The 21146-nt window shown below is 45.0% G+C and overlaps 1 protein-coding gene across 1 annotated transcript in view; it reads right to left on the bottom strand.

Moving 5' to 3' along the window:
* LOC310771669 (paired box protein Pax-3-like) overlaps nucleotides 1–20846 on the bottom strand; it is a gene marked incomplete at both ends in the record, with an annotated part of 26051 nt that extends 5205 nt beyond the window's left edge. The window contains 7 exons of the mRNA XM_083664224.1: nucleotides 2013–2230; nucleotides 3175–3340; nucleotides 5331–5530; nucleotides 18803–18946; nucleotides 19163–19292; nucleotides 19901–20136; nucleotides 20762–20846. Coding sequence (XP_083520350.1) covers nucleotides 2013–2230; nucleotides 3175–3340; nucleotides 5331–5530; nucleotides 18803–18946; nucleotides 19163–19292; nucleotides 19901–20136; nucleotides 20762–20846 — 1179 coding nt within the window. The remainder of the gene's footprint in view (nucleotides 1–2012; nucleotides 2231–3174; nucleotides 3341–5330; nucleotides 5531–18802; nucleotides 18947–19162; nucleotides 19293–19900; nucleotides 20137–20761) is intronic.
* Nucleotides 20847–21146: the final 300 nt, after the last annotated feature.

Genomic DNA, 21146 nt, shown 5'->3' with positions numbered 1-21146 from the left:
AAGAGAGGACTGGAGCACACGAAATCAATATAAATTATTGAATAATAGGTACAAAGCACTGACGCTTCGACGTACACAGCGTCTTCTTCAGAGTCAAACGAGCCTATCCATATCAAGACTCCACCAGGCTCTCATCTGACCACATCTGGACTCAACCTCCAAAATAAAATAAATCAAATCAAATCAAATCAAAATCCAGATAGAGGAAAAAAGTGTCTTCTCTAACACATCTTAATGGAGATAGAGTAGTAGACATATCAGCAGTTTTATTTCTCTAGACAAAATGAGGGTCGCCTATTATTTTCTTGTAAGAAAATATCAGCATGCGTAAGATATACAAAGCTACTGTATGTAGCTTTAATAAAAATCACACCCAGGTGTTAAAGTAAGCAGGGCAGGTTTTGTAGCAGTCATAGGCTACTCCTGATTGGTCTATCCTCTCATGCTACAAACGGACACCGTGCTACAAATGGACACATATGCCATGTATAGAAGCGGCCGCACTGCTTAAAAACTAAGTCTAACTGTCAAAGTTTTCTAATGGTCCTCATGTGCTAACTGTCAATGTCATAGGATTTAATCAATTCTTATTTCCCCTCTTTTATCAAGTTAAAATCAGGAAATTAATTCCATCCTCGTCCCAAATGGAGATGAGCGTGTTGCAATATACATTCACACAGCCGCGGTGAATACATAAATTAAAACAAATTAGCCAACAAAGTGAGTCATTTACATAAATTACACACTATGTTACTAGGGGATAGATTACTTCATTCCAATCAATTAAGACACTGGAACATTCTGTGATTGCAATTCCAGACTGAGAAAACATTCCAGGCACGCCGTCCCTATGCAAGACGAGATGTCCGTCCTGTAGGAGCTGTGAGGTTAATGTTGAAACCATCCACGAGGCCACAGCACCTTTGGCCCCTTTATTAGTTAAAGTCACTAAGTGACCCTGTGGGTGTGTGAACTCACAGCGCAGCCACGCACATTGTTAGAGGAACGCGGCTACTAGCAGATATGCTACCATCCAACAATGAGGTCAAACATCAAAATAAGAGCTATTGGGTGGCTAAGACAAACATGCAATGTATTGGGTTTGAATGGCATTCAGTAGACATTTGTCACAACAACTGTCTTTGAACTGTCCAATAAAATCAAAAATCCTAAAAAGTTATGTTTAAAAAACAAACTGTGGTTGAATCTTAGCGAGGAAAGTCTAGTGGATTACTACTGCTTGAATATCAAAGCAGTCAATTATCCTTCCAGCCACAATGGTGCCACCTACCTACAGCTGTCTGACTGTGCACCATGGAGATAAAACAGAGATCTTGTTCCTTCAGTATACATGCATCCTGAGGCGTTCACATAGACAGGCCCGCCTGAGGCAGTTTGTTTTTTTAATCTGTAACTGACAGGAGCCTGAGAGTCTCTCTCATGGGAAATAGTACCCAGCATGCATTGCGTGCGGGCTGGCCACCCTTTGTGGCGGTTAAAAGCTCGTTTTCCGCCTGTTAGTCCATCTTCTGGGCTGGGAGGGAGCCACTGATGGACACTGATGACTGTGTAATCGGCCATAATTGTCTTTTCAGTTTTGATTTGTGTCATCGTCCCACTTTCACTCATCCTTCCTCATAACTGCTCCTGTCTCTCCCCCAAAAGACTGACATTCGCCACATTTTAAATTCATCAGCAACCCATCAGCATAAACAGAACGAGAAGCCACCGTGTTGTTGTTGTTTTTAAGCCTAACAAGGTCCTCATCAATGTCATTGCAATGACATCTTCCAGGTCATGCATAAGAGCATGTGTGTGTGTGTGTGTGTGTGTGTGTGTGTGTGGGGGGGGGGGGGGGGGGGGTTGCTAGAAAGACAATGTATGTGCGTGTGTCTAGGTACAGTACAATATGTGTATATAGATATCTATGTATACCTACATATCTTTCTACATGTATTTCTCTGTGTATTTCCACATGCATGAGTAGCTGCATTATTCTAATCTAGACTAACCTGTGGTGAGAGGCTGTTGCTGATGGTGGGGTTGACCGTATTGGAGTGTCCTGTCTGGGCCACGAAGCTGTCAGAGTAGCCTGAGAAGCCGTGACGTCCGGAGGACAGGCAGTAGGCCGAGCCGCCGTCCTGGGACCCCGCTGACGAGCCAAGCCCAGTCTGGTGCACCGAGGTGGGGGGCAGAGGCTGCGGCCGGTGGACTGTGCTGGGCTGCTCTGCTGAGGGAGATGACGAGCAAGACAGAGGGGGAATAAGAGATCAATATATGTTGAGGCAACTAGATCACACTATAGTTGCATATGGATCGTCTAATTTTTCTTACGGTAAAAGAAAAGAAATCCATTAATGTGAGATCATTCCACTTGTTTCTCATGCAGTTTGACTTGTTTTTCAAATTTTCTATAATTCTACAACAGATCTTTACACTAAATGTCCAATAAATTGCACTTGGTTCAAGGATAATTCTTGAAACATGCAATTTTGAATTGGAAACAAGTGAAGCATATATTGGCACTTTTCACTTGTTTGAGGAAAGGTTAACAAAAGTAAGAAGTAGATTAAATGACTTACTGAGATGGATATTTGTTTCAGTGTAATCACATTTACAGAACCATTACTCAACTCTGCCAGAACATTCTAAACTCTCTAGCTGTTAGGATGGAAAGCATAAGCCCCATAAGTGTGCTCAGCTGGACCGAGTGTGTTGGGCTCAGGGTTTCTGCAGGTTTCAACAAGTTGAATTTAAGACATTTTAAGACCTTTTTAAGACCATTATCTATGCAATTTAAGACCTATTTCACATCCATACAGGCAAGAAAGTAGCTACTTTGATGCCCCACGATGTGAAACTGTATATTGGGAGATGGCAGCAGGCATTTGCTGCTGGCTTTTTACAGCGGCTTGATGTATTTAAGACTTCCCATAATGCCTTTATACCCAACGTTCCTCATTTCAGCATTTTCTTGGCCAAGGTGTAGCAGCTTCAAATTTGTTATGCATTATTATTTGAATACAGCTTAACTTTATAAGAGCAACATTAACTTCATTTTATATAAATGCAGTCGAATTTAAGACATTTTAAGGCTTAAAATTCAGATGATTGGATTTAAGACTTTTTAAGACTTTGAAGGACCCGTGGAAATGCTGGTTGGGCTGTGCGTACCTTGAGCTATGGAAGAGGGAGGATAGGGGCTGTCTGACAGCTGATAGGGCTGAAGGCCCGACATCGCTGACGGAGGGAAACCGCCGGGGATCAGGTGGTTAAACGCCATCAGCTGATTGGCTCCCGCTTGTTTCCTCCAGCGGGCTCTCCTGTTGCTGAACCATACCTGAGAGAAGAACGGAGACAAGTGGTGGTTATTTCATGCATTGTCTAATAGAGTGCCAAACTCACGCCCTCTTCTGGGTTCGGCATACGGCGTAGGGGATTTCATTCCCATAAATTTTTCCATTTCGTAAAATCCTTATAAAAAGAGTTGTCCTTGGTCAAACCAAGCAATTGTTTTTTTTTAGGTACAAGTGAAATGTTGTATGCCATACAACATTTCACTCGTTTCACATACAATGTATGGTCTCTCCTGATTCTAAATATAGCTGAATTATTTTTCTACAGATTTTATGAAATGTCTAGGGCAATGGTTCTCAACCTGTGGTAATATGGTGGTCATTTCTGAGGTGGTACTTGGTGTAAAAAGGCTGAGAAGCACTGCTCTAGGCCCTAGACCAGTGCTTCTCATTTCATTCCCATTTCATTTCCCCCTAGACTCTAGACTCTAGTCTAGGGGAACATGAATGGGAATGAAATCACTTAGGTCGTATGCCGAAACCGGAAGAGGGCGTGACTTTGGCACTCTATATTAGATAGTCATGATTATCTGCTAATTCAATTACAGTTATGTTATGTTGTTTTGATGACATAATAGTAGTAGTAAGATCTGCTGTGTATTGTGTTTACTGCGCGTGTTCATGTGCGTGTGTGCGTGTGTGCGTGTGTGTGTGTGTGTGTGTGTGTGTGTGTGTGTGTGTGTGTGTGTGTGTGCGTGTGCGTGTGTTGCGTGTTTGTGTGTGTGTGTGTGTGCGTGCACGTGTGTGTGTGTGCGTGTGTGTGTGTGTGTGTGTGTGTGTGTGTGTGTGTGTGTGTGTGTGTGTGTGCAAACGCTCTCGGTCGGTCCCATAGCCAGGAGCTTGAGCCGATAGAGATCTGAACATCTGGAGAGTGCAGTGAAACCACAGTGACATTATGCCTTTGTGCTCAGTCACTGGGTTCAGATAAAGCGAGCCCATAAAGCTGTTACAGCTGTAAAAAGGCTATATTATTACACATATCTAAATCAGGCATCTATTTGAGGATCTTACAGTGCTTTCTCACAAGCTCTGACCAAAATAGGGCGCCTTCTTCACTATATTATGCACACACAGGGTACAGTGTGTGTGTGTGTGTGTGTGTGTGTGTGTGTGTGTGTGTGTGTGTGTGTGTGTGTGTGTGTGTGTGTGTGTGTGTGTGTGTGTGTGTGTGTGTGTGTGTGTGTGTGTGCGGGGGGGGGGGGGGGGTCCACGTGTCTAATGGCTGTATGGAGGACTGCATGTCAACATCCCAAGGCAATTTAACGCCCACATGCAATATCTATGACAGGCCAACACATTGCTTTTCTGTCAAGATTAGGTCCCTGGGACCAGGGTTGGGGTATTCATTACAGTTACGGTAAACTGGTGGTATTCTGAATACAGTCACTGTCTTTGAAAATAGATTACTTTAAGGGATTACTTTGTTTGTTATTTGTTTTTATTTGGCCTAAAATGTATACGAGGCACACATTTCCCATAAGCAGGTTTGAAAAAACGTGCAATGATTTGTGCGTGCGCAGTGCACGGTCCTGCCACACGGCACACGAGAAGGGCAATGTCAGAGGAGACGCAGAGCCAGGACATATGATGGAAATATAAACATTTGACTTACAAACATGCTGAAGAAGGTCGCAACATTACATCAGTGAGCGTTGTGACCACATTGCCCTCACGTTTTGCGTACATTCAGAGTGACCCAGACGAATGGGCTCAACAAGACAATTTTGAAGTATTCCAAAAGTAAATCCAAAGTATTTAGAATACGTTGCTTGAGTAATCTAATGGAATATGTTACAAATTACATATAGGGCATGTAATTCAGTAATCTGTGGTGGATTACGTATGATTACTCTGTGTGTGTGTGTGTGTGTGTGTGTGTGTGTGTGTGTGTGTGTGTGTGTGTGTGTGTGTGTGTGTGTGTGTGTGTGTGTGTGTGTGTGTGTGCGTACATGCGTGTGTGTGTGTGTCTCTGACCTGCACTCTGGCCTCGGTCAGCTTGGCTCTCTGGGCGAGTTCCTCTCTGGTGTAGATGTCTGGGTAGTGGGTCCTCTCGAAGGCCCTCTCCAGCTCCTCCAGCTGCTCGGCGGTGAAGGTGGTGCGGCTGCGGCGCTGCTTCCTCTTCAGGGGCAGGCCCGGCTCCGAGTCCACGTCAGAGCCCTCGTCCGAGTGGCTGGCTGAAACCACAGAACCACCAACACACCCTTACTTTGGCTGCTATCGTTCAGAGGCAGGAGTCAAACTTGGGGTAACTACTTGGATAGCCTCGCTTGGCCAGACTATCTCCACGCTTCACCAGCACTGGAGAGAGTCTGGCTCAACCTACTATCATTTTGGTATAGGGCGAAAAAACGCTCTGCCTTGTTTGCATTTCTTTAAACCAGGGCTTCCCAAACTTTGTCATCTTGGGACTCAAAAGATACATTTTGCGTCTCCCTGGGACCCAAACTCACAAAAAAACATACGGCAATGAGTTGCCATGACGACCAGTTGGTGACCCACCGCCCACGGGTCCGCGACCCAAATTCGCTCCCGACCCATAGTTTGGGAAACACTGCTTTACACCAATCCCAATCGTCTTGGGTGGCGCTAGTAAGCCCATCGACGGTGTCCTTGCAAAATAGCCTCAGGGAGGAACTTGTTTTTGTGGAACCAAATTGCTAAATCCCCGCAAAGGAAAACGCCAAATAAAACAGTGAAAATGTATGTCAAGCATGTCAAACTTGCCATTTTCAGGGTGTAGTTTGCTAGCTCGCAGGTTGTTGTTGTTTCACGTAGCGACAGGTACTTTGAAAACACACCAATAGCAGAAGCGAAATGGACGGCACCAATGGCAGAGCTTAATACACCCGCAGCCTACTTCCACTGAGTCAGACTATTACTTTGACAACACAGCCATGATGCCATGAGGCCTGAGGCAATAGATTATGCTCCTACAGCACAGAGGAGGCCTACAGCCACTTCAGATTGTGTCCTCCTGGTCTCTTAAACTCCTCCGTGGCTCCAGAGGGGATCAAAAGCCAGAGGCTGCTTGAACATGGATTAGAGGGGACTAGGTCCCTCCGGGGTATCTATCCCCCGGGCCAGTATGTCTCTCCTGGTCTTAGCCGTGCTGTGCACTATGGAGATATGGTCCCATGGTGAAAGGCAGGCACCATCCCTTTGCAGGTGCTTGTTAATCTGTTTGTTCAGTAGAGGGCAGGACAGAGGGACCGGCTGACTGGGCGACAGCCTTTGGGATCTAATTCAGCAGAAGAAGGGAGTCAATGAAGGCTTGGTACTGGGAGCTGGAGGACTATGGCGGCGTATGGGGGAGGTTATCCATCTATTAAATAATGATTAGGCGCCACAAACTAGCGTGACAGCCCGCCATTGTCCGCCATTACATGTCTCCAATCCCCCATCTTTCTCCGTCATACACACGCTCGCAAACATGCATCTGCCGCGTCTGGCTTTGCCTCAATGCGCTCGCTCTATGACAATGTTTCAAACACAGATGGAGACAAGAAGAAAGAGTTTGGAGTCCACACCCTCTCTGCCCTGAGGGACCCCTTAAACCTTACTGCAGTTAGCCGAGGCTTCGCTGCACCCTAACGGCGCTACACCGGAGCGCAAACACCTAAACACCGTGAGAGAGACAAACACCTAAACGCCGTGAGAGAGACAAACACCTAAACGCCGTGAGAGAGACAAACACCTAAACGCCGTGAGAGAGACAAACACCTAAACACCGTGAGAGAGACAAACACCTAAACACTGTGAGAGAGACAAACACCTAAACACCGTGAGAGAGACAAACACCTAAACATAGTGAGAGAGACAAACACCTAAACACCGTGAGAGAGACAAACACCTAAACACTGTGAGAGAGACAAACACCTAAACACCGTGAGAGAGACAAACACCTAAACATAGTGAGAGAGACAAACACCTAAACACCGTGAGAGAGACAAACACCTAAACACTGTGAGAGAGACAAACACCTAAACACCGTGAGAGAGACAAACACCTAAACACCGTGAGAGAGACAAACACCTAAACATAGTGAGAGAGACAAACACCTAAACACCGTGAGAGAGACAAACACCTAAACACTGTGAGAGAGACAAACACCTAAACACCGTGAGAGAGACAAACACCTAAACACAGTGAGAGAGACAAACACCTAAACACTGTGAGAGAGACAAACACCTAAACACTGTGAGAGAGACAAACACCTAAACACCGTGAGAGAGACAAACACCTAAACATAGTGAGAGAGACAAACACCTAAACACCGTGAGAGAGACAAACACCTAAACACAGTGAGAGAGACAAACACCTAAACACCGTGAGAGAGACAAACACCTAAACACAGTGAGAGAGACAAACACCTAAACACAGTGAGAGAGACAAACACCTAAACACAGTGAGAGAGACAAACACCTAAACACTGTGAGAGAGACAAACACCTAAACACAGTGAGAGAGACAAACACCTAAACACTGTGAGAGAGACAAACACCTAAACACAGTGAGAGAGACAAACACCTAAACACAGTGAGAGAGACAAACACCTAAACACAGTGAGAGAGACAAACACCTAAACACCGTGAGAGAGACAAACACCTAAACACAGTAAGAGAGACAAACACCTAAACACCGTGAGAGAGACAAACACCTAAACACTGTAAGAGAGACAAACACCTAAACACCGTGAGAGAGACAAACACCTAAACACCGTGAGAGAGACAAACACCTAAACACTGTGAGAGAGACAAACACCTAAACACAGTGAGAGAGACAAACACCTAAACACTGTGAGAGAGACAAACACCTAAACACAGTGAGAGAGACAAACACCTAAACACAGTGAGAGAGACAAACACCTAAACACAGTGAGAGAGACAAACACCTAAACACCGTGAGAGAGACAAACACCTAAACACAGTAAGAGAGACAAACACCTAAACACCGTGAGAGAGACAAACACCTAAACACTGTAAGAGAGACAAACACCTAAACACCGTGAGAGAGACAAACACCTAAACACTGTAAGAGAGACAAACACCTAAACACCGTGAGAGAGACAAACACCTAAACACAGTGAGAGAGACAAACACCTAAACACCATGAGAGAGACAAACACCTAAACACAGTGAGAGAGACAAACACCTAAACACTGTAAGAGAGACAAACACCTAAACACCGTGAGAGAGACAAACACCTAAACACAGTGAGAGAGACAAACACCTAAACACTGTAAGAGAGACAAACACCTAAACACCGTGAGAGAGACAAACACCTAAACACCGTGAGAGAGACAAACACCTAAACACTGTGAGAGAGACAAACACCTAAACACTGTGAGAGAGACAAACACCTAAACACAGTGAGAGAGACAAACACCTAAACACCGTGAGAGAGACAAACAGAGAGAGACAAACACCTAAACACAGTGAGAGAGACAAACACCTAAACACCGTGAGAGAGACAAACAGAGAGAGACAAACACCTAAACACCGTGAGAGAGACAAACACCTAAACACCGTGAGAGAGACAAACACCTAAACACCGTGAGAGAGACAAACAGAGAGAGACAAACACCTAAACACTGTGAGAGAGACAAACACCTAAACACCGTGAGAGAGACAAACACCTAAACACAGTGAGAGAGACAAACACCTAAACACCGTGAGAGAGACAAACAGAGAGAGACAAACACCTAAACACCGTGAGAGAGACAAACACCTAAACACCATGAGAGAGACAAACACCTAAACACCATGAGAGAGACAAACACCTAAACACCGTGAGAGAGACAAACACCTAAACACCATGAGAGAGACAAACACCTAAACACCATGAGAGAGACAAACACCTAAACACTGTGAGAGAGACAAACACCTAAACACAGTGAGAGAGACAAACACCTAAACACCGTGAGAGGGACAAACACCTAAACACTGTGAGAGAGACAAACAGAGAGAGACAAACACCTAAACACCGTGAGAGAGACAAACACCTAAACACCGTGAGAGAGACAAACACCTAAACACCGTGAGAGAGACAAACAGAGAGAGACAAACACCTAAACACCGTGAGGGAGACAAACTAGGAGAGAGTGAGAGAAGCCAAAAGCGGAGGGACAGGTGGAAGAGACAGAAAAGCCGTCTCCAGAGGGCCGGCCGCCCCCCCAGACTGTCGGTTCCCCCGCTGCCCTCCAGATTTAAAGCTTTAATTAAAAAGTGCCAAGTCAGACATGCTGCGGGGGAGCAGGGATCTCCCCTCGCCTGCGCCGGCCTCTGGAGCCGAGCAGGAAGTGTTTGTGCCGGTTGCCAGTGTGCGGCTGACCAGGCATTACACAAGGATTTGGACTCCAGGGAACGCTGCTGCTGCTGCTGCTGCTGCTGCTGCTGCTGCTGCTGCTGCTGCTGCTGCTGCTGCTGCTGCTGCTGCTGCTGCTCCGGAGACCCGCTCTGATGCCGGGAAGAGCTCTTTATTACATTGGGACCGAGGCATACGGGCGCCACGCTGCCAAAGAGGCTCACAGGGGATTGGCGGGATGTTGAGATACGACCTGGAACCTCCACTCTAGAGCTTGGGATGGGGTTTGTTTAGGTAAGGATGTGGCTCCAGACCAGTTGGAGTACATCTCGTCACACAATATTCATAAGGAGAAGGCCACACAGTGTGAAGCTACAACTTGAAACCTTTCCTATAAACACGTTTTTTTTCAAACAACAATATTGTCATCCAGATTCTGTGAGCTGTTTATACTCGCGGAGAAGTGCAACTTCGATTATACAGAGACTAATATAAAGCAGCAAGCTAAGAAACACGCAATTTCCATTTTAATGACAGAGCAGCAGGGAACGAAAGGAAAGGAAAGAGAGGCAATGACGGAGCTGAAACGAAAAGATTCCTGAGGGAGGAGAGAGGAGAGCTCATAAAAGTCCTGTGAGGAGAACGCTCCCCAGTGGCACTGTATCATGTTAACTGCAGGGTGGGGGGGGGGGGGGGGGGGTAGGTCTCCCCTCCTTTTACTCCCTTTATTTCTCTCTCTCTCTCTCTCCCTCTGTTTTCCCCCTCCCTGTTTTTATTATTAGTAACTACAGAGAGAACACTCCATCACAGGCTCGCCCTTAATGGCAAATGACAGTGTTGCTTTTGTCATCCTCTGGCTCACGCTCTCTCTCTCTCCCTCTCTCCCTCTCTCTCTCTCTCTCTCTCTCTCTCTCTTTCTTTCTTTCTTTCTTTCTTTCTTTCTTTCTTTCTTTTTTTTTTTGGAAAGTGATGTGGCCAGGCCTTTGTACGTTGGAAGGGAAAAGCCTGTGGCAGGGCTCTATTGGGCCGATTACCACGCTCCATCTGTAGGAGCCATCAGGGACGCCCGGGCCCACATTCAGGGGCCTGTCACCTGCCCAGCAGGGGAGTGAGGGGGGGGCTTGCAGGGTGAGATGGGGGCTGTAGGGCCAGGGGCTGCGTGGGGGAATGAAGAGTGGGAGGGGAGGGGTGGTGGTGGGGTGGGGGGGGGGACAAAGGGGTGCAGAGAAGGGCCGCTGGGGGCTGCAGAGGGGCACAGCAGGGGAGCAGCTCTTTATCCCCTCCCTCCACAGCCCGAGGGCCACAGAGGTTGGGGGATGGGGGATGGGGGGGGGGGGGGGGGCACAGAGGGTGGGGGATGGGGGAGTTGAAGCGCTTGACATGGAGAGGAGAGAGTGGGAGGCTGAAGGCACCTGAAGATGATGCTGCATGGGGGAAGGGGTGCGGGGCGAATGGGGGGGGGGGTGCTCTGCTACGCTGGCCATTCTTCAAAAGTGGACCTGTCCCTTCCATCACGTCCAGTCCCTTCACGTCACTTGACCCCTCGCCAACACCCGCATCTTTGCCCGTCACGTTTTCAGACTGAGGCTGATGAGAGCCGATGCAAGAGCGGACTCTCCGAGCGGGTTGTTCCCACACATTCCCCCTCGACAAACGGCAGAAGAGGATACTAAACACACAAAGGGAGGCCTCGACCTCCTTACTTAAACACCCAAATCAAATTTTACGCTACAGCTAAAGCGCTGGGGAGCTGAAAATACTCCATAGCCGCGCACAGTTTGGCTGTGGCTCTGACAAGAATCTTAATAGAAAGATAGATTATTATCCCTCCAGCGGAAATTGGGGTTGTGGCAGAATTATCCATAGAAGAGACATTTCAAAACAAAGTCAAATGTAGGTTAATAAACCAATAACAAGCAAGTTCAGATAGTGGAGACGATAGTAGAGTGTTTATGTGTTAAACAGTTTAGTGTGGAGTATATTTATTTGGCGTAGTTTCGTAGATACTGGAGTATTCAACAAGTTGTTTCAACAGGTTCCTTTCACTGATCAGTCAGAGACCCTTAAATAAACGTAACCACACATTATACACAGATACACACTTCCATACACACTTACACACACAGACACACACACAGACTTCCACACACAGACTTCCACACACAGACACACACGCTTCCACACAAACTTCGGCAAGAAACGGACAGTGCTGCAGGTTCACCCCCCTACGGTAAACAGAACCATTTATCGATCAAGAGAGGAGCCTGACAAGCAGGGAAGATAAACTCCAGAAGGTCACAGATGTGAACTTTAGGAATGTCCAGTTCCATTAGCTTCACCTGCAGCAGTGCTGCCTCGAACACGCCAAGAAAACCAGCGAGGATTCCAACCACGGGAATAAAGACTGCTCTTGTTTACTGGGTGGACTCCATTGGCCTAAACCCGCCTTGCCAAGGACTCACCCCCCCCACCCCCCACCCCTCCTCCCGCCCATCCAAGAGATGTTAATATGAAGAGACACACACAGGCCCATACATCCCGCGCATGTGCGTATAAACTCACACACACACACACACACACACACACACACACATGCGCGCACGCACGCACGCACGCTCACACACACACACACACACACACACACACACACGCGCGCGCGCGCACGCACGCACGCACACACACACCACACACACACACACACACACACACACACACACACACACACACACACAAAGCATGTGCACATATTTATATATTTTGTTATGGCTAAAACTGAATGAAAAAGGAAAGAAGGAGATGATGAGACAGAATCGGAAAGTGTGAGAGAGGCTGATCAAAGAGATGCACCAAAAAGTGAAAGAGAAGAGAGGCAAGATAAGAGAGAGAGAGAGAGAGAGAGAGAGAGAGAGAGAGAGAGAGAGAGAGAGAGAGGGAGAGAGCACAGGGAAGAGCCAGAGAGAGTGAAAGAGAAGGGGAGCATATGGGGCAGTTTATGACCTTGTCTTGGTAGGGGCTGGCTAGCCCGTCCTCCAGGGGCTGTTAATAGAGAAGGTAATTGAGCTGGTGACATGTGTTCACCACGCAAAACAAAGGGCAGAAGAGACAAATGAACTAGTTATTTGCCCAGGGAAGTAGATCTGGCCCTTTCAGGCCGCACAGCACAGTGCGAGTGGGCCACTGAATAAAACAGCGCAGCACATACAGAGGGAGCCAGAGCTAGCAGATGCACCGGAGGAACTGAATAGTTAACTGACAGCTTATGGGCTCAGCTGGGGTTAACAGTTAGGGGAAAAATGGGAGTGAGTGGGCTGCTCACTTGACTTGCTAAGGAGCCCCCAGGAACCCGCAGCTGCCTGGGAAGGAAGGGGGGGGGGGGGGCAGAAAGAGAGAGAGAAAGAGAGAGAGAGGGAGAGAGAGAATGATGATGATGTGATGGACAGAAAAAAATGTGAAAGAGTGAGCGCAGGAGGTCGGCCCCTGCGCGCACAAAGAAGGAGCTGGAGATATGACGTTGAAAGATGTATCTCTGTCTAATATAGGTGACGTGACAAAAAAAAGGCCACAAATGGCCCTGCTTGGCCATTCTGTGTGCCCAGTGTGAGGTGGTTATTATTTAGTTCCAGTGCGGCGCAGTGAGGTGACAGTTTTTCACGGTGGCATTTCCACCCCCAGAGCGGCGACAAAGCAGCTGCACAGCCCACATGCAGGGCCGCAGCAACGCGCCAGTCTGCCGCACGTTCCAGTCCGGCAGCGAGCGAGCCGAGCCGAGCCAGCACAGATCCAACTCATTCCACACAGGTCCAAGCCCGATTCACCTCAGTCTAGCTCAGTGCAGGATCTGCTGAGTTACAGTGACAAAGGTGCTATCTAGTCGACATCTATTCACTGGTATGAAGTACTCTGATATTAGGCAGTCCATTAGCTGTCATCTTCAGCCAAACATTATGGTAACCTCGTCTTCCTGGAGGCTGATAGTTTTAACAGTCAAGTGACCCTAGGTTAGCCTCTGACCTTTCCACAGCCGCTGCCCTGCGCAGCGCTGCGGTGCAGAGGGCCTCAGCACTGACCCCGCAACAAAACTTCACACAAACTGCACACACAGAGAGAAGCCATCCTCACATTCCATACTCGCTCTTCTTTCTCGCCCCAGAACACTACAGCCTCCTTTCCATTGTGCCCTTTTATTTCGCCCTCGTTGTTGGCATCTTGTTTTTTTTGTTTTATGGGCTTCACGTGCATTTCTTCAATATTTAAGGCCCGTGTTTAGATTATTGCAAGAAACAGATACTCCGACTTGGATGTTTTTCGTTTTAATTGTGTTATTTTTAAGAATCGTATAACCCTATAAAGTGCTATTCTCTTCTATTGGTTTTCTTTGTTCAAAGAGGGTAAAAAAGGACATTAATCAAAACGGCAGCAAAGTTGCGCTGGCGTGTCCATAATGTGCAATGTGCTGAACGAAACAGCTCCACAAAAAGTGAGGCTACACAAAGTTAAGTGATTGACAACGCTGTCTGGCTTTACTCAATTAACTATCCTATTGTGTTCCCTTTTTGCCAGAGTCCCCTCGCCCCCACGCACCCCCCGACCCTTTTCTCTGCGCACTCCTTTATCCTCCCCATCACAGAGTTTTGCTTGGCTAATACTTCCAAGGAAATAGAGAGCTCTTTTTCTGCTGGGGCTCCTCTCCTTGACCTTCCATTGCTCACTGCTTCTCTTTCAGTCACTTGCCAGTGTCTCTGGGGTTAGTGGGGAGAATGCGGAGAGTACATCAGCGTTGAGGGGCCGGCTGGGGGCAAGACCCCAGCCCCTTACTTCAAAGTTGGCCTGCATTCATTAATTGTCCTTTGAATTAATATTGGAGGATCACAATGCGGGTGCCAGCGGAGAAAGAGGCTTTAATGAAGCATAGAGCCGGCATTCAGCTGCAGATCAGCCAGTGTGGGTTTTTTCGCTCTTTTTTTCCGGGGAGAGACAGAGCCTTGAGAATGATGCCAACACAGAGAGTAAATGTGTCGGGTATTTATATGCGAGAAGAAGGGAAGAGAACGCGTTGTGAAATCTCTTATCATCATCATCATCATTTTTGTATAGATATAAATTCTTGTCCATTAAATTAATTTGGAAGAATTCACTATCAACCTCCATTGTGGGTTTTGTTTGTTTGTTTAGGGTTAGACAGTCCACTGGCCTGACCTAGCCTTACCAGCACCAACAACCCAGGGAAACAGTGAAGAAACACAAAGCAAGGCCCACGTAGGTTTCTCCATTCCCCGGCCCTGAGAGGAAAATGGAAATGGCTGAAGCAGACATTCCACTGGTTGCATTGAGGCCTCCTGTCTGTTGTGACTAGAAACAGTCTCCACTAGCTGCCAGTGTCTGCCTCCTTCACAAAGGCACCGTGCAAAATGCACGGGCCGATGACAAAATACACAACTTAGAAAGATCCCTCGTCTGAGTAGGATATTGCTCTGTTACTCAGAGGCTATTGCTCCCTGCGTGTGAGAGAAATGTATCTGTTTATATGCCTAGATGTCTCCTGAGAATAGAAGTTATGAAATGTTATAATTGGATTAGATGGCTTCGATGTGGGGCTACACGTGGAGGTTCATTGTCGTCATCGTTTTGCCCCTCAGGCTTTACTTGAACCTAAGTTTCTGCCGACTTGGTATATTCTTTAAAATAAAACATCTACTCGGACTCTCATACACAAATACGCTCATTCTGCACTCCTTAGTCTCTCTCTCTCTCTCTCTCTCTCTCTCTCTATTTTTCCCTCTCTCCAAATCCATGCCAAAGTCACAGGGAGCCAGTAACCCACTTTATTTACACAAACAAAGTCCTACTCAGTTTCTTTGACAAAAGCAGCTAAATCTTTCATGTTTTGTCAGCACTTGATTCCTCCTGTCCCCCTGGCTATTTGCCTGCCTCCGGACAATGGAGGCAGGAGAATGGCAGCAGATTGTTGGAATGCACCTCAATGAAACCAATTATTACATGTTGACTGCGTTCACCATGGCAGATTTGAAAGAAGCGGGCTCATTCAGTTTGGCACCACAGGACTCCCTTTAAAGAGAAGTTATCCCTTTGACTGTTTGTATTTCTGAGCTTTCTTTTTTTCTTCTTCTTCTCACTCCCTTTTCAGCCCCACTGCCGTAAATAGATCCTGGAAGAGTGGGGCTACTCTTTCACCACTTTGGTTACTTTAATTAGTTCAATGGGGTTAAAGTGCTAACAGTGTATATATGTGATAGTAATAAACTGAAGGGATGCTATCAATTAATGAAGTGAATTCTTTATGAAATAACAATAAGCACTCCCATAAGTCCTCAAGTCCTTGTTACATTGTGCTATGGTGAAATTGTATAGGCAAAAAAAAAAGTGATATTTTAGGATTATTCCGTTTGCCAATTACTATTTTTTCCCACATTATAGATTGACTTCACTGAACATATACTTGCACTGCTGCTTTTAAGGAGAAATGTATCTTTGAAAAAGGCACACTTATTTCCTTCAAACTCGCCCCAATAACTGCTGCTATACCACTGATTGAAATACCCAAGTCATGCAATTTCAGGCAATATGATATTATTTAAATATTCTCATGCATTTGGGAACAAATCTCCTTAACGCAAAAATACGCAACAGTTGAGCTTAAAGGGGAAGTAAACCATTTAGCATCCGATTCATTCCGGCACACATTACAATCAGCTCGAGGGCATCCTTTTCCCACCATGTTCCAGGCACTTGCTAATGCCATGCAGACCTGGGGCTGCCAGTATACTTTATCCCACAAACCTTACACAACGTCCTTTTCCCAGACAAATAAATCTAAATGAGTCAGCTTTGATCTTAGCACTTAAGGAAAGCCAACAATAGTGGTAGAGGAGAAAGGGGCAGAGAGCAACAGGCCTCTCTCCTCCACAACAATAGCCTCTGCAAACACCTACTTAATCAATATTTGGCCAGAAGACACTCTCTCAGTGGGCAAACCACTCTTTTCACATTCTAATGAAGAGCTATAAAAGAAAAAAACAACAACTACTTCCACAAAGAGACACAAGAATGAAATAGTGCCATCCTGTATGGGGAAAGTGTCTCTGTGCTGTTTGCATGTATGATATCACCCTATAGGCTATTTGGATTAGAACTGGTTAGTAGCCTGTTATTTGTTTTATATATTAAAAGACAAAGCACATAATAAATAAATAAATAAATAAATAAATAAATAAATAAATAAATAAATAAATAAATAAATAAATAAATAAATAAATAAATAAATAAATAAATAAATAAATAAATATAAAAAAAAAAAGTGTACACAGAGGACAATAAGCAAAGGTGCTGGCATGCAGTCTAAGTGCTAAGTGCTAAGAATTATTAAGAGGGCAATTTAAAATATGCATCTTAACTTATTTTACTCTGGTTAGTTATTTCCAACAGAAACCATGTGTTCTGACCCTTAAGTGGAAAAAGTGCGGATAGCAGTTTAGAGAAGTCAATGGCTGATCTGTATTGGAGATGTGTCTGGCCTGGAAGAGGGAGAGGGAAGTGCCTATAGATATTGCATGAATGTGTGCGCCCTAGGCGGAAAGGAAAGGGGCGGACTTTGTCTGAGATGAAAGTGGAAAGAAATAAAAGGTTTGGATTTAATCTAGTGGAGAGGTTCCCCTGCGCTCACATGGCTGAGCGTCATGCCCATTGCGCAAAGACTGTTAACAAAAGCCTGGTGCGCAAAAATAACGGGGAGTGATCAATTTAATTACAGGGCCTGAAGAGAATTTACACATTTTAACAGGTTAAAATCATTAGCGTAGGAGCCTCCTTCCAGCTGCTAACTGCATTAACTAACTTTACTGTGTATTATATGGGGCTATAATCTCCCTATTAACTACTATTAAACTGAACAATCAACTATCGAAAATCACAGTGATCAAAATATGAGCCAGCGCTTTATTTCGATTTGACTTGCCATCAAATCACACCAAAAACACTTGTAGACCTATTTATATGGGTATTTTAATTTCTAATATGCTGCATTATGTTTCCAACTCCAGAAGCTGTCCTATACATTCCTCAGACGCAACAGGTCGTAAATCAACAGGTGTTTGTCTACGGTGTTTAGCCTAGGCTCTGTTTTGTTTGTCCTGAAAGGCAAAATCTAGCCCTAAGCAGAAAAAGCCACAAATTAACACTTTGTAGGTGAAAATGGTCTTTTTTCCCTCTAAGTGAGCAGTCTATAAAACAGGTCCGACTGAGCCCATTGGTGTTCCTGAATAATTCATCGCTCATTGCGGGTTCATAATGTCTTCTCGCGGCCTTTTGTCAGCGCAGTTTTTTCTCCCTTTCTTTCCACATTTTGAAAAGCCTTGGCGTCTTTTTGTACACCGCTGAGCCGCTCACTAGAGGTTGGCTTTTGTGCGCGTCAAACCGAGGTGCGAGTCTCAATGGACTCTCGCTGCTTTGTCTCCTCAAGTTCATCCTCAAGTGTCCGATTGTGCGCAAAAAAACTGTTTCTTAGGCTATGTGAGCTGGGCAAATGTTTGATTACCTTCATAATAACATTTTGTCCTTTGTATTTATTTAATCTCAGTGGCATAAAGGCTAATGCATGCATAAAAACCTAAAACTAGGCTACTGAAAAAACAACGTTTCCAAAAATTTTTTTTTTTTATAACTGCGGTTATAACACAAAAGCAAATTCCCCCATTCCGAATTTTAATAGGCCTAATCATAGTTTTAGGATTCAAGTTTATAATAGCGCATATGGAAACCTCATGAATATCATTATTATTATTATTATTATCATCATTATTATTATTATTATTATTATTATTATTATTATTATTATTATTATTATTATTGTTGTTGTTGTTCAATTTCATCTGTTAAAAGGTAAAAAAAAAAATCGATAAAGATACATGTATATTTAATACAAGCAACATACCACTTGTTACACCTGAAATTGCCAGCAAAAGACAGAACAAAAACAAATGTGGCACTGCCTGTATCGAACTCCAACCAATCAGATCACTGAATTCTCGCCCATTTAATTGTAAATTGTAATTCGCAACATTATAGCAGCACTGCACAGAGCATGGTGAGCAGTTAAAATCAGCATGACTGTAAAATAATGAAACTTACATCTGTCTCCAAGGATGCCGTCGATGCTGTGCTTGGCTCGTCGCTCGTTCTCCTCCATCTCCCTCTTCTCCACCTCATCATCATCCTCCTCTTCCTCACCCACTCCTCCGAATTTACATCGCATGATGCGACTGATGGCGCTCACTTTGAAACAGGAGAAAGGGTCACAAAATATTTTACAAAAGAAATGATACAAGCCATAGGCCAACAGCTAATTTCGGACAAGAGGCAATAATTGTGCTTAATTCCTCGCATTTATTTTGTTTAATAAATAGCCTATATCATATAACATTTTTTATAAATATGAACCAATTATTCTCGTTTTTTTATGATCTAATCGCATTGCATGTGCAGGTTTACCTGAGGGAACGTTGTTCCTGTCGCAGATCCCATCTTTCAGTAATTTGTCCCTGATTTCCCAGCTGAACATTCCCGGGTTTTCTCTCTTGTACTCCTCGATTTTCTTGTCCACGTCTGGAGAAGTCGTTTGCTTTAAAGGCAGTGAGAAGAGCTGTATCAATTTATATATTCAAAGTAAACTATGTGAAATATGCAGTATAAGATTTTCTTGTTTTGCTGTGTTGATGCAGGCAGTTGTAAAATGTGTTTAGAAGTTAACATGCAAAATGCAAAGTTATATCATGATATTTCGGTATATAGCATATAACAAGTAAACCATAAAGTCAAACAATCCCCAAGTTGTGTCATATGGCCCTTTCACAAAAGTCCTGATGAATTCGACCGACTTTGAATCAAATCAAAACATTGTTCTTATTAACAACTGATTAGGGCATAAAGATGATGATGCTGCCAGCAGTAGCATGAGGGTAAATCCATTTTAATTTCCTTTTCCCACCTGAAGATTGATTTGATTTGTTTACTTACCGTTGTAGGCACATATATAGCCTAATATCCACATTCATAACCGTAAGCGTAATATGCCATATTAAGAGGGGTAAAGCATTAATGTGTCCTTGTGCTTTACAACAAAAAATACAGCGTTTTATTGAGCCTGGTGCTCGTTTTCCTCGTGATGATCACCGTCTGGAGCTTATTTTATTCATCCAATAGGCCACATCACTGTTATGGATCTCTCACCTTTGGCTTGCTGCCTCCGATGGCCCCCGGCCTGATGGAGCCTGTCTCCTGGTACCGGCAGAGGATCTTGGAGACGCAGCCGTGGGACACGCGCAGCTGGCGGGAGATGACGCAGGGCCGGATGCCGTGATGTGCCATCTCCACGATCTTGTGCCGGATGTGGTTGGGCAAAGGCCTGCCGTTTATGAAGACCCCGCCGAGCTGGTTGACCCGACCCTGGCCTAGCGGAGTGGACACTGGACATGGGGCAGTGCAGACCGCTCAGTAACCACAATACAAAACAACTCGACCCATCATAAAAGTCAAGGCCTCCTATAGCCTCCACTGTATGTTCTCTCTCTTTTTATAACCTATTGTAGAAGCGAATTATCAATTTGGTTGTTATTAGAGGATAAGGCCAACAACTGTGCTATGCTGGATTTCATGCACGAGAAGTTGAATTTGGAACTTTTATAAAGTCAAAGTTGTGCCGTGCCCGTTACTGCAAAAAAAGAAAAATTAGATATTTTACTCAGTTTCAAAATCTTAATTTTGATGAAACAAGAGGAACACTTCTGGCAGTGTCAATTGTTTTCGACGCGGTTTCATGTTTCTGAATTTAATGTAAAAAATGGCCCATTTTGAAACAGAGCAGAATGAGACCTGAATGAGCCATTCAGTAGGCTATGCTAAACAAAATAAAACTCAAGACAAATCCTGAAACAAAATAGCCTTAGGATATGCATGGGAAACGTGATTTTTTTCATGCACTTGTTTGAAGAGAAATAAAATGTTTATAGACTCGATATCTTGTCGAGGAAGATATTTTCAGTTTGTCAAGCTTTTCTGCAGGTTAAGAACAACAGTAGCAGCTGGTCCTACCTTCCAGAGAGTATCCTCCTCGCGGGTAGTTCTGGTGTGGAGTTGGCCGCATCATTCTCGGTAAGCCTCCTGCTAGCGCTGTCATGACTCCTGACCCTCCGCCAGGCAGCGACTCACTGCACCAAACTGCCTTTGCGTTGCGCGTTTAATCCCCCAGACACATACACACTTTAGTTTGCAGTGTTTTGCCTCGTCTACAGGCGTGTACGAGGCAGCCTCCAGTTCCTCGAGTAACAGGTTGCCTCGCCAAGAAAAAAATGGAATCCCACGGAAATGCTGCAGACCAGTATGCTATCCAGTGCTGATAACTGTGCTAAAGTGGTAGTTTTAGTCAAAAGTGCTGGGTGAAGCAAAGTTAAAATGACTGCCCGCTCTCAAGGTTGTT

This window comes from Poromitra crassiceps, assembly GCF_964638095.1.
Source record: "Poromitra crassiceps genome assembly, contig: HAP1_SCAFFOLD_981, whole genome shotgun sequence".
NCBI classification, from domain to species: Eukaryota; Metazoa; Chordata; class Actinopteri; order Beryciformes; family Melamphaidae; genus Poromitra; species Poromitra crassiceps.
Note: the sequence above shows the minus strand (reverse complement) of the source record. Positions and strands in the feature narration are given on the sequence as shown.